Raw genomic sequence first — 15988 nt, 5'->3', positions numbered from 1 at the left:
ACTTTTACCTCAGGTAATATATGATGGTATGTTGGCACAGTTCAGGCAATGACATTGATTAATAGACTTTCGAAATAATAAAATAAGAGAATGACCCCCCCCCCCCCCAGTTCTGGAAATAGAACTGGTAGCTGCATCGTGTTGAATGTTGTCAGAAACACAGCAGCAGCAGAAGCAGTCTGCTATTCCTGGACCCGAGTGTTTGTCAGTCACGCAGGACAGAGCGAGGAGCAGAGTCCTCGTGCCACGCTCGTGTCTCTTCCCACGTTACAGATATTACGTCTGGATATATATCACACACACAGGGCGGGGTAAGTAGGCTCCTCCTCTAATGTTGAGTATTTATTGTGTTGTATGTTCAAGTCTCATCGTTAAGACCAACAGCTGAATATATTTAGTCCAGCACTAGAGTCCACTGGACTTAAACCTTCACAATAAAACTATATTCGCTGAGAGAGCAAAAAAGCAACAGAAGTGAATTCATAAATAACAGGTTGCATCTTATCACACAAGACATGTGAATGTTAATGGGCTTTGCTTTATAACTATCAAACAGAACAGAATAATGTGAAAGGTTTAGCTCGCCGTAGGCCTACATCTGCAAAGTGTTTTGAATTGCAGACAAACGCACTATAACTGGAAAAGTAAAAACAAAGCAATCTACCATGATTATTCATTAGGTTCAATTGCACTTCACCCAGCCATGTTGTCCCAGTACAAGCCGATACTTTTGTTTCCTAATTATAAGCTGGATATACTTCATTAACCTCAACAAAAGTAATTGCTAGAACCAGATGTCCCTTGAAAGAGCATGTTTTAATATGGATTTCCAGCCGTCCATGTTTACAACTGTGGCGGCTAGTCCATGCAATATCAGGAAGAGTTCAGTTGCAGCTGGACCAGTGCAGGAGCTATTTACGTTGACATGCCACTCAGCCAGCTAAAAATAAACACACATGTACACTGCCTCTTTAAAATGTCCTCGAAAACAACCTCCCCGCAACCAGTGACTTAAAGCACAAACTAGCTGCTGGAGCAAAGCAGCTGGTGAACTCCTGTTTCAAATATGTAAGCACGACTGAAGAACTCTGTCCATTTTTGAAAGTATGCTTCTTTTGTTGCTGTTGCAGCTTTCATCTTGAGCGCTGCCGTCATCCGGGCCCATCTTCAGCCGTGCTCGGACTCTTCTTGCCCCATGAAACATGTCATCTTCATATGCCGCCGCTATTACGGCCCTTCATTCTGCCAGCTCTTCCAATCCACCCGACAAACCGAGGCCTCGCCCCTCCACAGACACGGGAGGGAGACCTAAACCTTCCCCCACGTCCCACTGCCCTCCAGCCGTACGGACGCGTCCTCGTTCACCGGAGCCTCTGGGCTCTTATGAGGAGCAACAGGAGAACCCTGCAGACTATGGCATTGGTAGGCGGCACCCCAACACCAAACTCAAACACACTGGTAGAGATCCTTTTGTCTGATCCAGGGCGGTGCATTGTGTTGCAGGTGGATACTACCCTGTAGAGATCGGAGAGATATTCGTTGACCGTTACCAAGTGGTTAAAAAGTTGGGATGGGGTCACTTCTCTACTGTATGGCTCTGCTGGGATATGGTGTGAGTACATGTTTGACCTTTTGACTTTTCATACGTAACATCATAATGTAGAGATAACCGTAATAGTAGCTAACTGCCATACTTGTTTGCATGCAGGAAGGGGCGTTTTGTGGCTCTGAAGGTGGTGAAGAGCGCTGAAACGTTCACAGAGACGGCATTGGACGAGATCAAACTTCTGAAATGTGTCAGTGTTACCGCATTGCTTTTGTTTCAAATGCGTTTGTGAGTGTCTGATCAACACAAAGAAAATACTGGTTATATTAGAGATGAGGGGAGAAATAATGACCTGTATAGTTCATAAAATGAACAGTGGCAGCTCAGCCTATCTGCAAATATCTTTTTTATACACACCAGCACAATTGTCTTTATACATTTTTGGGGATATTGTAACATGTTCTGAAAATCAGGTAAGGGACAGTGACCCCAGAGATCCAAAACGTGAGTCAATCGTGCACCTTATTGAAGACTTCAGGATCACTGGAGCGAATGGAGAGCGTATCCTTTACAGAAACATCTGTAGTCGTCAACTCGTTGTGCGGTTGTGTCTTTTCTCGCAGGTGTTGTTAAATTCCGTTGTTTACAAGTGTCGCTTACACACAGCCAGACTGATGCCACCATGACAACATCCTGATGTCAAGGTGGACTTTGAGACAGAAAGATTGTGTCAATGTGTCTTTGCCTCCTCCAAATACCCCCAAAAAGCCTCTCCCTTCCCAAGCTGCACAGCATGAGACACGGTCCTTAATTGCTCGCCAGATGTGTGCATGGTTCTGGAGGTGCTGGGCCACCAGTTGCTCCGGTGGATCATCAAATCCAACTACTCTGGCCTCCCCCTGCCCTGCGTCAAGAGCATCCTCAGACAGGTGCCGTGCAACCCTTCATTCCATCTGAAATCATCTTCCCTCTCTTTCACCACTCACTGAGCTCTGTTTTTTCCGAGCGACCACCTTCTATTTTTGCTCCTTCGCTGACACGGACTGCCTTGACAGTGACTGTATTTTCATTCCTTATCACAGGTTCTGCAGGGTTTAGATTACATGCACACCAAATGCAAGATTATCCACACCGACATCAAGCCGGAAAACATCCTCCTGAGAGTGGACGAGGTTTACATTCAGAACCTGGCGGCCGACACCAAGCTGTGGCAGCTGCCCGTGTCCTCTGCTTTCACCGGCTCCACAGGTTAGCGACGCTGCATAAGCAGTCACGCGTATGTCTGTAGCGTCGATTAAAAAGGAGTATGTGTCACAAGCAATCTGCGGGTACTGAGGCTGATGTTCTTGCAAGAAAAAAAACCTTCAGCGCTGTTGCCTTTTGGCACTTATTTTCACAATGTGTGCCTCTTCTCCCCACTGATGTTTTTGCTTCCTGCCAGTGAACAGAAGCTCCAGAGAAAAACAGGTGTGCAACCTGAAATGTATTCTTCTGTTCAATATGTCTTCATTCATTCCGTTAGGATAGTTGTGTGTTTTGTTATCGTTGTAATTATGGCGTCTGTATTTCTGCTATGACTTCCTTAGAGTTTGTCCAACTTGTTGGGGAAGCTGACTGGGGTTTTCCACACTCTTGGGGAGTGGGTAAGAAGCACGTTGTGTTTTGCTTTTGCACTTGAGCCTCTTAACTGCATCTTGACAACATCTACAGCCTGAAACTCTCCATAGGACGATGTCATAGACAGTGCGTTGAGATTTCGGTTGATTCGGATTGAAATAATCGTGACTGTGATGCTCAAAATACATATTTATGGCGTTAATATTACAGCTATCCCCCCCCCCTATTTCCTACAGTTATATGAGCAACACGACTAATTATGACAAATCATTTTGTTCTAATCAGAAAAGGGATCCGTAAGTACAGGGAACTCCTGGATGTGCACTGTAGGAGTTTGGGTGACATAGTAGGTGTCCACCATTCTCATTCTGCTGTACTTTGACCCTAAAGAGACATTGGAAATCCCTCAACAATATTGTACAGTTTGCAACTCCACTTAAAACATATTTTTACAAGTACTTTCTGCATTGTGGTCAAGACAAGTGAAGACATTTCCAGGGTAGAGAACATCAAATACTTTGTTAATTGTGCTGGATAGCTCTTACTGTATATCTCAGGATAAAGCATCTATTGCTATCACTCTTTGGAGTTGTCACTACCAGGCTCCTGTAGCTCAAAGGGAATGGACAAAGTAAGGTGTTGGTCGTTCTTCTGTAAGAGGATATAACTGCAGATTTTGGTGTCCTTCCAACAACCGCTGTTGTGGTTTCAAAATAGCTTGTTGTTGGCAACTAACTGTTTGCTACATGCTAGCATGATTCTCTTCAATGTAAGCAGATGTCCTTTGGTCATTTTAGTTCTTTTGAATATGTGGCTCTGAATTCCACTCAAGCTTTATTCCTAAACATTTACAGACCGCCTAAATACTGTGCAACCTTCTTTGATGAGTTTACTGAACTGCTGTCTGTAATCTGTATTGATTTTGACTGTGTTGTTATTGTTGGTGATTTTAATATCCATGTTGATAATCCCCAGGACAGAGAGTCTATAGAACTATGTGGTGTCCTTGATAACTATGATCTGACTCAGCATGTGACAGGACCCACCCACAACAAGGGGCACACTCTGGACCTAATCATCACCAAAGGTGTAAACATTTCCAAGGTCGCTGTGACTAATGTTGCACTCTCTGATCATTTCTGTGTTTTCTTTGAGAGTGCAATCTCCTTGCACACAAATGTCCAAACCAAAGTTGTGACAAAGCGTTACATCTCTGAAAACACCAGTGAACTATTTATTCAGAAGTTCTCCTCCACACCAGCCCTCTCTTGCCTCTCAGTCAATGAGCTTGTAGATGGCTTCAATTTTAAAGTTAAAAATATTATTGATGCCATTGCACCCACTAAAGTGAAGGTTGTCTCGGGTAAGCAAAGATCTCCTTGGAGAAATGCTACGCTGGTCAAAATGGAGAAACGAGAGTGTCGGAAAGCTGAGCGCAGGTGGCGAAAAACTAATCTCCAGGTTCACTGTGACATCTATAAAGAGAGACTTCGCAAATATAATTTGGAACTTAGAAATGCAAGGCAGTCATTCTTCGCTGACATCATAACCAAAAACAAGAACAATACACGCGCTTTATTTGCTACCGTCGACTACCGAGGGCTAACAAACCCTCCAGTGTCGGTAGCTGCTGAACTCCAATCCACCTGGGCATGCAATCAATTTGCCTCCTTTTTTACTGACAAAATTCAGAAAATTAGACAAGCAGTCAGTGCCTCCACATCAACCACAGGATATGTGTTGTCCCGATCTCTGAATAACATCCATTCAAATATCATGACACAATTTCATTCAATCGACCGTAGAAGCCTAGAAGACATTATACAACATCTGAAGTCATCCTCCTGCTGCTTGGATATTCTACCAACACACCTTTTCAAAAATATTTCAAACTGCATGACCACTGATCTTTTACAAATTGTAAACACATCCCTTCTCTCAGGTGTCTTCCCACAAGCCCTAAAAACTGCAGTTATTAAACCGCTTCTAAAGAAGGTTAGTTTAGACTCCGCAACGATTAAAAATTATAGGCCAATATCAAACCTCCCATTTTTGAGTAAAATAATTGAAAAAGCGGTTTTCCAACAGCTGACTGACTTCTTGACCGTAAATAACTGCTTTGATGTTTTCCAGTCAGGCTTTCGACAGCACCACAGCACTGAAACTGCTCTTGTTAAGGTTTTCAACGACATCCACTTAAACATAGACAATGGCAGAAGTTCAGTCTTAGTCTTACTAGATCTCAGTGCTGCATTCGACACGGTCGACCATGCCATACTCCTAGAAAGACTAAAAATCTGGGTGGGACTCTCTGGCACAGCACTTAACTGGTTTGAATCCTACTTGAAGGGCCGAGAATACTTTGTGTCTGTAGCTCATTACACATCGGAGCTGACTAAAATGACATGTGGTGTTCCCCAAGGTTCAATACTGGGGCCTCTTCTGTTCAACATCTACATGCTTCCACTAGATCAGATTATGGAAAACAACAAAGTGTGTTATCATAATTATGCAGACGACACACAAATCTACATAACTATGTCACCAGGGGACTATAATCCCATACAAGGGCCAGGTAACTGCATTGAACAAATCAACAACTGGATGTGCCAGAATTTTCTTCAATTAAACAAAGATAAAACAGAAGTAATTGTTTTCGGTACCAAGGATGAACAATTGAAAATCACCCCTCAGCTTCAGTCACTGATGTTAAAACCCACAAACCAAGCCAGAAATCTAGGTGTAGTTATGGATTCAGAACTCAACCTGAACAGCCATATCAAGACAATTACAAAATCAAGCTACTATCACCTGAAGAATATATCAAGGATTAGAGGACTTATGTCTCAACAGGATTTGGAAAAACTTGTCCACGCATTTATCTTCAGCAGACTGGACTACTGTAACGGTGTGTTTACAGGTCTCTGTAAAAAGTCAGTCAGAAAGCTGCAGCTGATTCAGAACGCTGCAGCTCGAGTCCTCACTAAGACCAGGAGGGTGGACCACATCACTCCAGTTCTGAGGTCTTTGCACTGGCTTCCTGTCCAACAAAGAATTGACTTTAAAATCCTGCTGTTGGTTTACAAAGCGCTGAATGGTTTAGGGCCAAAATACATCTCTGATCTGCTGCTACCTTATGAACCATCCCGACCCCTCAGGTCGTCTGGGACCGGTCTACTTTCTGTTCCCAGAGTCAGAACTAAACATGGAGAAGCAGCGTTCAGTTTTTCTGCTCCACATATCTGGAACAAAGTCCCAGAAAGCTGCAGGTCTGCTGAGACCCTCAGCTCCTTTAAATCAAGATTGAAGATCTTTCTGTTTGCTGCTGCCTTTAATTGAACCACATTCAATTCATATATTAATCAATTTCCTGCATTTCTGCATTTTACTACTGCATTTTATTTCTTGTACTGTTTTTTAATGTTTTAATGAATGTTCTTAATTGTTTTTAAATCTCCTTTTCTTTTGCCTTATGTTTTGATGCTTTTAATGGTTTTATGTGAAGCACTTTGAATTACCTTGTTGTTGAAATGTGCTATACAAATAAACTTGCCTTGCCTTGCCTTACATGCTGTAACAAATTCACAATTTATTCTTAAGATATTTATACATGGATTTCACGTGAAACTCTTTAGACTTATGGGCGCTACAGACGATATGCATAGATATGTTCGTAACAGCAGTTGATAAATGTCACAGAATACGTAATGTTCCTTTAATATATGAACTGTTATGTTGAGTGTTTTTGATGCTACAGTCAGGGGGGCATCAACGTCAGACATTTTAAAATCCTACACATAGTGGCTTTAATTCCCAAAACATGCATGAAGTTGTGGCTCAAGAATTCGTTCGTTGTTTAACTCGGTGCTCACCTCTGATTGTTTCCCACAACGGATTGCACCCCCCTGCAGTCCAGCAAGGTCTCCAAGAGCCCCATGAAGCGACTCACAAGAAAAGACAGGGGTCGACGGGGACAGGACCACAATCAGAAAGACAAACTTCACGTGTCCTTCTCTGATGCCGCTACTCCCTCTAGCGCCACCTGTCACTCTAAGCTCACAGGTCCTAACCTCAGGTTGAGGAGGCAGACGCTGCTGTTGGAAGACGGGCTGGACTGGACTCCACACAGCCCCAGAGAGTCCATCTGCTCGTGGCCAGACCTCAACACAGATGCTCCCGTCTCTGGCTCTAGATCGGTGTTATTACATCAGACTGCAGGCAAAGAGCCGCCTCCTCCTTCACCATCCTCTCCCCGTGGTCAGTTCATGTTTACAGTTTGGCACAAATCTGTACTGTCGTTATCATCAGTACACTCAGTCTGTCCCGGTCTGATCTACTTGGCGATGACATTATTTTGTCTTATTTTAGGCATCAGTGACTCGGACGTACTTCTGGACCTACTACAACCCCAGAATGCTGATCAAATCCTCATCAAGATTGCTGACCTGGGCAATGCCTGCTGGGTGGTGAGTGATTATTGCAGGCAAACTAAACCTGAAAACCTACAAAATACCAACTATATAGTTTCATCTTCCAACTAGAAAGCTGTCAGTAAGTGCGTACCTCCCATAATTGATTTGGGTAATAGAGCTTTTTAGCCTATCTTCATTTGGATCTTGATTAATGCATCAAAATACACATAGTGAGAATCACTATGTGTATTCATCATTAAAAAAATGCTTTGAAAGAAAACCGCAACATGTTTATAAAAAAAAAGAAAAGTAATGGGGAGCAAGTCCGAACTTGAGTTCCTGAGGTTCAATGTTCACGTACAGATAACGGGTACAAATGGCTGGAAAGGCACGAAGCAACATTCACGACCTAGCTGGGATTGGGTGGAAATGGGCCGGTAAATATACTGCAGGGCTGATGGGGGGGGGAAGTGGAAACAAGTGAGCAGGTGGTAGTGAGAGTCAGCTGACTCGGTCAGATGGGAGAGGGCATCTGGTGGAAGGTTGGGGATTATGCGGGGGGGGGGGGGGGGGGGGCTGGAGGAGTCCCCAACGGACTCAGGCAGCCGTTATGACAGCAACATGTCCAGTTTGAAAAACACTTCCAACCCGTCGTTGTTACTAAACCAAATGAGACGGTTGCTTTCTGCAGAGCACACCAGGCATGTGTAACGTGCACTCCAGTGGAAAACACGTCTGCCATGTGTTTCCAGCGTGGGCTGATTTTAAACATAGCTTGGCGGAGTCGGAGAAAGAAACAATGATGTTATATCCTCTGACGCCATTTCCCTTTAAACATGTTTTGAACGCAATCTTGCGGCTACAGTTCTATGTTTGGCAATGTCCATCACTTTTGGATGGATTGCCATGGATTTGTGTGCAACATTCATGGTCCCCAGAGGATGGATCCTAGAAAAATCCAGAGACTTTTTTTTGTGGAGCTTTGTTAACAATCATAGATTGTAGATCATTTACATAAAATCCCGTCCCTCTTGTCGTCAGCACAAACACTTCACTGAAGACATCCAGACGTGTCAGTACCGCTCTGTGGAGGTTCTGATCGGTGCTGACTACGACACACCGGCTGACATCTGGAGCACCGCCTGCATGGTGAGAGGAGCACCAAGATGTGTATTTTAACAAAAATTAAACAGAAAAAGTTCTTCATCTGTCCTCTTTCAATATGTTTGATTCCAGCGTTGCCACATGTAGATGTGTCGGAGCCATTATTCTTTATTTCTTCATGTGTACTGTAGGCTTTTGAGCTGGCCACAGGGGACTATCTGTTCGACCCCCAATCAGGAGCCTCATTCACCCGCGAGGAAGGTGAGTGTTGTTCACAACATCCCTTTTGTCCTTCATTAAGCTACATGCTTGATATATGCAGTGTGCTTCGTGTTCTCTCAGATCACATTGCCCACATCATTGAGCTGCTGGGATCCCTTCCATGCCAGTTCGTCTCGTCAGGGAGAAACTCCAAACAATACTTCAACCATAAAGGTATAGCAGTATATGAAATGAATAACAAATAGTCATATTTTAGAAATGCTTTACATTAGTTCAGTTTACATTAACTGGGAAGTAGACAAAAGCATTGCATCAGTCCACTTCTTACCCCGTGCAGGACAACTGCGACACATCTCAAAGCTGAAGCCGTGGACCTTGTTTGAGATCCTGCTGGAGAAGTACGAGTGGCCGCGTGAGGAAGCCGCCAAGTTCAGCTCGTTCCTCCTGACCATGCTGGAGCTGCTGCCGGAGGAAAGAGCCACGGCTGCCCGGTGTCTGAAACACCCCTGGATCACCTCCTAGTCGCACCAGTTCCGTCTTGTTCAGAGCCCAGTGGACTATAGCTCTCTGTTCAGGTGCAGGCTGGCACACATTGCACCCGACACGGGACAGCGGGCAGCTGTGTGATATACAGCAGGAGTCTAGTGCTGGCATCATGAGCTCATAGATATGTATTAGCCTGAAGAAAAGCCTTTTCCCAGTGGAGTTGCTTGGGGCTTTTAGTATTTTAATGGCAGTTACATCCAATTCAGGCATTGCAATGACCAAAGAGAAGTTTTGTCTTACTGGAAAAAGTTCTTGAATTTCAATAAAATGACAAAAGATTGCTCTTGTTCTCCATTAGTTATTTGCAAGACAGCTAAATTAAGACCTGACCTTAAAGCATTGCCTGTTTAAGTACTGAGGAGTTAGTGGAATACCAGTCTGAGGTATGAGATGGATTTATTCAGACAGCACTCGGTCTCAGAAATGTCAATTTGAAGGAGTACTGTGACTCACCGCAAGAAAAAGCTGTACAGATGGTAATATTATCAGCAAACCTGCAGGATATGATAGTAGCCTCATTTCAGGTTATCAAAATAGAAATGAGATACACCGAGTTTGGAGGTATTCATTGAGAACAAACATCTACACCTAACGGATAGTAGTGGATGCAACGGCACCCAAAGTGAACCAAAGGAAACCATTAAATGCCAAGCAGGAATAACCCCCTTTCTTCTTGCATATCCCCGAGCATGTGCACGTGTGTGTGTGTGTGTGTGTGTGTGTGTGTGTGTGTGTGTGTGTGTGTGTGTGTGTGTCTGTGCATGCATGTGAGCGTAGAGGATTTGGTGTGATGTGCATTCCTCACATTCGGCAGGAGGTTTAGGGGTAGGGGTAGGGGTAGAAGGAAGAGACGGAGGGAGGAGTCAGTATAAACAGGCATATGTCTGCCTGCTAGAAAACTCCCAGATCTTCCTCTAGCAGCAGCGAGAGGAGGTGCGAAGAGGACAGGGAGCACTGCCTGCCCGCACATGTAAGTCTCCTTTTTTCCCGTTCGATTTTAATGAGAAACCCTTTAAAGAATGCACGAGGTGTTATTTCAGTGCCTAGCAAGTGTTTGTTCCTGTGTTGCCCAAGAGAGACCATGGCTCAGTCTGCTATTAATTCCTGTTTTTGATTGAAGAGTGCGTGCAGGTGGTTTAGCAAAATAGGAGAGATTCGATTTATTGTGTCAATCTGACGATGCCGGTGATGCTCCTCAGTTATGCCGTGTTCACAACAAATAATGTGCTTTGTCTCCAGGAATGAACATTCATCTGTCCTTTCTGCTCTTGCGTTTGAAAAGTTTGCACGATGTGATTTGCATAATGACTGAGTTTGTTCGGTCGGACGCACAGCGTGCACCTCGGTACTGTGCAAGTGAGTGACTCGCAACACAATGATAAGAGTGATAAAGATGAAGTGTGTTTATCTCGGCCGTGCCAGAGCTGTTCTGCTTTTTTCTCGATTGTGTGTATGTTAGGAGAGAGGAAAAGTGAAGGTTAAAGTCCCGGTGCTCTACCTGTTGCGACACAGCTCTTAACCCCCAGCCAGTTGCCATGCAACTCAAACTCCGAATCAAAAGGAATTACCTCAACCACCACTGGTCTCTTTCACAGTCACATTATTAGAGCAAGGTGAGGCCGTTTCCAGCCACGGTCTTCACTGCTTTCCCACAGAAGGAGCCCTTGTTTCGGATTTGGGCTGTGCTTCTCTCCTTTTTCTTTTTGTTTTTAATTGCTCTGTTCTTCCCAATTCATCTGTGCTCGAGATATCTGAACACACTAATTGGTTCTGTGAGTGGCGAAAAGCTGATCACACAAAAGGACTGTGTTGTGCATTCACCAAGTGTGTATTGCGGTTGATATTAAAGGAGATCCTGCAGTGATATCGGCACATTGAGATGCCAGTGGGTGTGCAGCTTGGACCTGGCAGCAGCAGCTGATAATGAAAACAGCAGCAGGAACAGTATTGTACCCTGCATAGTAAACACCCATCTCATTATTCCTGCACAAAGGGGAGAGTGAGGGGGAGATTTGAGAGCTCTCATTTATCTCATGCAGATGTATTGTTGTTGCTCAGTGTGTCTGGTTCATTTCTGTCTCCCTCTGATATATAACCATGCTGCACTGATTGACTCTGTGCTCCCTTGTCTTGGCTGCAGGATGTGGCTGACTCTTCTTTACAGCTGCAGCGGTGGAGCAGCTCTTCTGTATGCTCTGTACAGATGGGTGATCCCCGCCGTTGTGCAGTATCATGGAGGACTGGCACTGATGTGGCATGATGTCATCATGGAGAGGATGCTGGACACCGTGACCCAGTCCACACGTCCTCAGGTGTGCCTCCCCGCAGTGTTCACCTCTTAGAGCAGCCGTAACACACTGATGACCGTGTTGAGTGTGACGCAGTCCTGCAAGTGTGGTAGACTGAGAGACTGAGAAAATAATAAAACAAAAAAATACATGCACATTGGTAGAATCATAAACTTAGCATTTCCGTACATGCTCTAACACAGATTCAATTTAACTTTAATTATGTACAGACTTCAGCTCTGTGAGCCTTTATTAAGGCACAGCAGTGCTTTAATGCTACATGCTGATGTTCAGCAGGTGTATTGCTTACCATGTTTACCATCTTAATTTAGGGTGTTAGCATGCTAACATTGGTTAATTAGCACAAAGCACATCTGAGGCGATATCTTTTTTTCATTCTCAATACATAAATAAACTGGAAAAACTAAATGTTTTTTGTTTTTTAAATCATGACCTCATGATGCACACTGTTGAGCAAGTCAGGTGCAGGTCAGGAGGAGATTGACCTGACGTGAAACAATAGAAGTGGTGCTAATACCATTCATAAGAGCTTCATAAGAGCTTCATAAGAGCTTCATAAGAGCTTCATCCTATCGGGTGTCCCACTGCTCTACTATTGTGCATGCTGGTTAGCATGCACAATAGCGCCATCGTCAACGATATTAGTGACACCTGTGCGCCTGATACACTGATGGGCACAAAAAAAATCCTCTTTTCTCATTAACACTGGCTGCTAAAGTATATGGTCAAAACATGCAGTTAAATTTAGCATTTTACATCGATCTGTTAACAACATTTTGCCAAAGTGGTGAAGAAAAAAAGACGGCGCAAAGTTTCATGGATGTACTTTGCCTTATACAGTATAACATAAATACTGACTATATTCGTATACAGCCATCTATTATCTCTGTACATTGCACATTTTCTATCTATACTTTCATACTGTAAACTTTTGTAATTTTTTTTCTATTCTATATTAATATTTCTTGACTTATGGAGCACTTAAGGGCTTTTATTCTTATGTTCGCTTACTCTGCTTATTGTGGACACCAAACGACAAAGCAAATTCCTTGTATGTGAAAATCTACTTGGCAACAAACCGGATTCTGATACATTTTATAAAAGGGAGCCAGATAACAGTTTTTCAATTTTTATTAAGTACGTGATTATAAAGCCTTTATAGCTACATCAGACACATTCACATTAAAGCAACCACGCACACACGCACGCACGCACGCACGCACACACACACACACACACAAAGGTGCTTTAGGTCTTGTTATCGTTGGAGCACAGCGTGTTCACAAGGCGTCTTAGTAAATTAACAGGTTATAACAGTAGAAAATGTACAAACATGAACTTTACATTGTAGCCTGCTCACACTTTCTACCCGCACTCTCTCGCGAGTGTTCATCTCGTGCCAAAATGAAAAATGTTTTGATTTGTTGACACATTTTCTCGGGTTGCTTATACAGCCAAGAAGCAAACAATTTCCAGCATTTCCCATCACATAGTTTTCTGTTTTATTAGGGATTCCTAAGGTAGGATGTAGCTCACACGTTGCTGGTTGGAATCCCTGGAATAATGGGCAACACTTTTAATGATTGGGCATATTGTTAAAGGCACTGTGCACCTGTTCTCATTCTGGTGGAGTAGACCTCTGCTCAGGTGGGAAGTTGACCGTATACGCTGTGTGTTTGCTGAGGTGAAACTCTGTGACAGATCAGGTTTGGCCACGAGTTCTGCAGGGTTAGGTGTGTGATGGGTGTGGATGACATGTAGACTTTGAGAGGGTTGCAGGTTCAGCCAAGAAACTCCTTTAGGCAAACAGTAAATCAGCAACAGGCAGTCTGACGTCTACCTGTTTTTTTTTAACAGGTAGAAATTTTCTAATTCACCATCTTGTATTTTGTTTATGCTTGCTATTTAAGTTAACATTAAACATAAAAAAAAAAAAAAAATTTTTTTTTGGTATCTTCAGCGGCTCCTGGGTGCAGTACAGAAGAACGCCACTAGAGGGGACCCTTGCAGCGTGATCCAGGCCATAGATCACTTCTGCAGAAACAAGGAGTGGGCCATGAATGTGGGGGATGAGAAAGGTACTGACTTCTGGTTATATGATGTGCGTTTTATGTAGAATCTCTACCTTATGTGACTCAGCTGTGTGTGTGTGTGTGTGTGTGTGTGTGTGTATCTTCTTTCTTTTAATTTCCACAGGCTGCATTCTCGACTCGGTGGTGTCTGAGGTAAACCCAGCCACGGTGCTGGAGTTGGGAACCTACTGTGGCTACTCCACGGTGCGGATCGCCAGGCTGCTTCCACCTAACGCCAAGCTCATCACTCTTGAATTCAACCCAGACTTCGCCGCAATTGCTCGCCAAGTCATTGCTTGGGCAGGATTGGAGGAGAAGGTAAAGCCAGGTGTCTCCACGCAAACTGAAAAACAATCCTTTGCTCAGTGTGTACAGGTCAGAAGACAATATGTTTCTTCTCTCCAGGTCCAGTTAGTTGAAGGTGCATCTGGTGACTGGATCCCCAGAATGAAGGAGCAGTTCGGGGTGAAAACATTTGATTTGGTTTTCCTGGATCACTGGAAGGACCGTTACCTTCCCGACACAAAACTGATGGAGGCAAGTGTGTTACGCTTGTTTTATATTGATCAAACTCTTTTCTTTTTCTGCCATGATGCATGATGCGCTTTGCTTTTTTTTTCACCAGGAGTGTGGCCTCCTCAGGAAAGGCAGCGTCCTGCTGGCAGACAACGTCGTCTGCCCCGGTACTCCCGACTACCTGGAATTTGTCCGGAGCAGCCCGCGATACGAGAGCCAGTACTTCAAATCTCACCTGGAGTACACCAAAGTGGAGGACGGCTTGGAGAAATCTGTCTTCTTAGGGTAGTTTGTCACAAAAAATGTAATGTTTTACACAGGTACGACCACACCTCTGACCTCTGTTGTCTTGGGTTCACTGAGCAGACTTAAAATCAGGAGTTAAATCATTTTTTCTAATAGGTCACAGAGTCTACAAACTTGAAATTAAAAGTATATTGAAGGATTTTATGTTGTGTGTTGTATTTCTATTTTTTTTATAATGCTACATGATTTAAGTCTCAACACTTGATGCGTTGTTGGTACAGCAGGAGGCAGTAGTGCTATGTTCAAGCATCTAATTGACAGAAGATGAGCTTTAACTCAAATCAATAATAAATCGAATCCAGCTGCATTCTGTGGTGACTAAACCTATTTTCTGCTCTGATATTCTTCACCATTGTGCCAGCGTTGACAGGTGTGTGAGGCATGTTAGTGTGTGTGTGTGTGTGTGTGTGTGTGTGTGTGTGTGTGTGTATGAATCAAATCGCTGCTCATCTAATCTCTCAAAGTGAGTTCCATCAGACTGAGGGGTGGGGGTTCTGCATTTGGTTCAGCTGTATAACAAAAGTGGGCTAGTCCACCTAGTGCTTTCTTCACAGACTGCTGCTTGATAATCCCAATCTGTGGCCATTAGTGCACTGAGAGAACAAGCAAGGATAGAGTTCAAGAGAGAGAGAGAGAGAGGGTGGGGGAGTGCCTGGACAGAGATGCACACAGAGGGAAAAGAGAGAGAGCTTTTAAGGGATTTGTCAGTGATTTGTAGACTCTCACTGCTGTAATGTTGCTCTTTTCTCTGATTCTGCCATGATACAGCACCCTGAAGCCTCAGAAGTCAGTGTTTTCATTTAGTCCTTTATGAACCACAACTACTTCTCTTTTTTCGACCATCGTTTTTAGTGTGTTCTGCTTATTTTTGAGAGTGCACTGCGGCCGTCTGAGATGATAGAGGATTCAGAGAGAGGAGAGCCTTGCCTCTAGAAATTTAATCCCATTTCGGACCGTGGAGGTCTGTTTGGAAGAGCTCATGTGATGGATAAAATCCAGACCGGTCAATGAAGAATGGGCAGGTAAGAAGTGACTTTACAGGAAGAAATGTCTCTACTTGCAGGTTGCCTGTAGTGGTATATAAAAGGGAAAGATTGTCTGCAGCCGTTGCGTGATTTATACAGATTTAGATTCTGCTCTTATTTTGAGAATCTTCTCATTTCCATCCGTCCAACTTCAAACTGCAGGACAGAAAAATAGAAAGATTCAGCATCATAAATATGAGTTTAATTATGTATGTATTGTGTGTATGTATGTGTATGTGTATATGTATATATATATATATATATATATATATATATATATATATATATATATATATATTGCAATTTGAAATAG

General features: G+C 43.5%; 2 protein-coding genes across 2 annotated transcripts; both read left to right on the top strand.

Moving 5' to 3' along the window:
• The first annotated feature begins 818 nt into the window (after positions 1-818).
• Positions 819-9763, top strand: LOC306775261 (SRSF protein kinase 3-like). The gene is made up of 14 exons (XM_079265581.1): positions 819-1422; positions 1504-1612; positions 1709-1796; positions 2020-2107; positions 2369-2475; positions 2629-2794; positions 2988-3013; positions 3133-3189; positions 7075-7420; positions 7532-7629; positions 8617-8724; positions 8871-8940; positions 9022-9114; positions 9239-9763. The coding sequence occupies exons 1-14, from the start codon at positions 1203-1205 to the stop codon at positions 9421-9423; spliced, it is 1761 nt and encodes a 586-aa protein (XP_079121707.1). The 5' UTR covers positions 819-1202; the 3' UTR covers positions 9424-9763.
• Positions 9764-10363: 600 nt separating this feature from the next.
• Positions 10364-14791, top strand: comtb (catechol-O-methyltransferase b). The gene is made up of 6 exons (XM_079265594.1): positions 10364-10417; positions 11588-11759; positions 13717-13834; positions 13953-14146; positions 14234-14365; positions 14454-14791. Coding segments are annotated over exons 1-6 (798 nt in total). The 5' UTR covers positions 10364-10415; the 3' UTR covers positions 14634-14791.
• Positions 14792-15988: the final 1197 nt, after the last annotated feature.

This window comes from Melanostigma gelatinosum (genome assembly GCF_949748355.1).
Source record: "Melanostigma gelatinosum genome assembly, chromosome: 3".
NCBI lineage: Eukaryota > Metazoa > Chordata > Actinopteri > Perciformes > Zoarcidae > Melanostigma > Melanostigma gelatinosum.
This window is presented reverse-complemented; position numbering and strand designations above follow the sequence as displayed.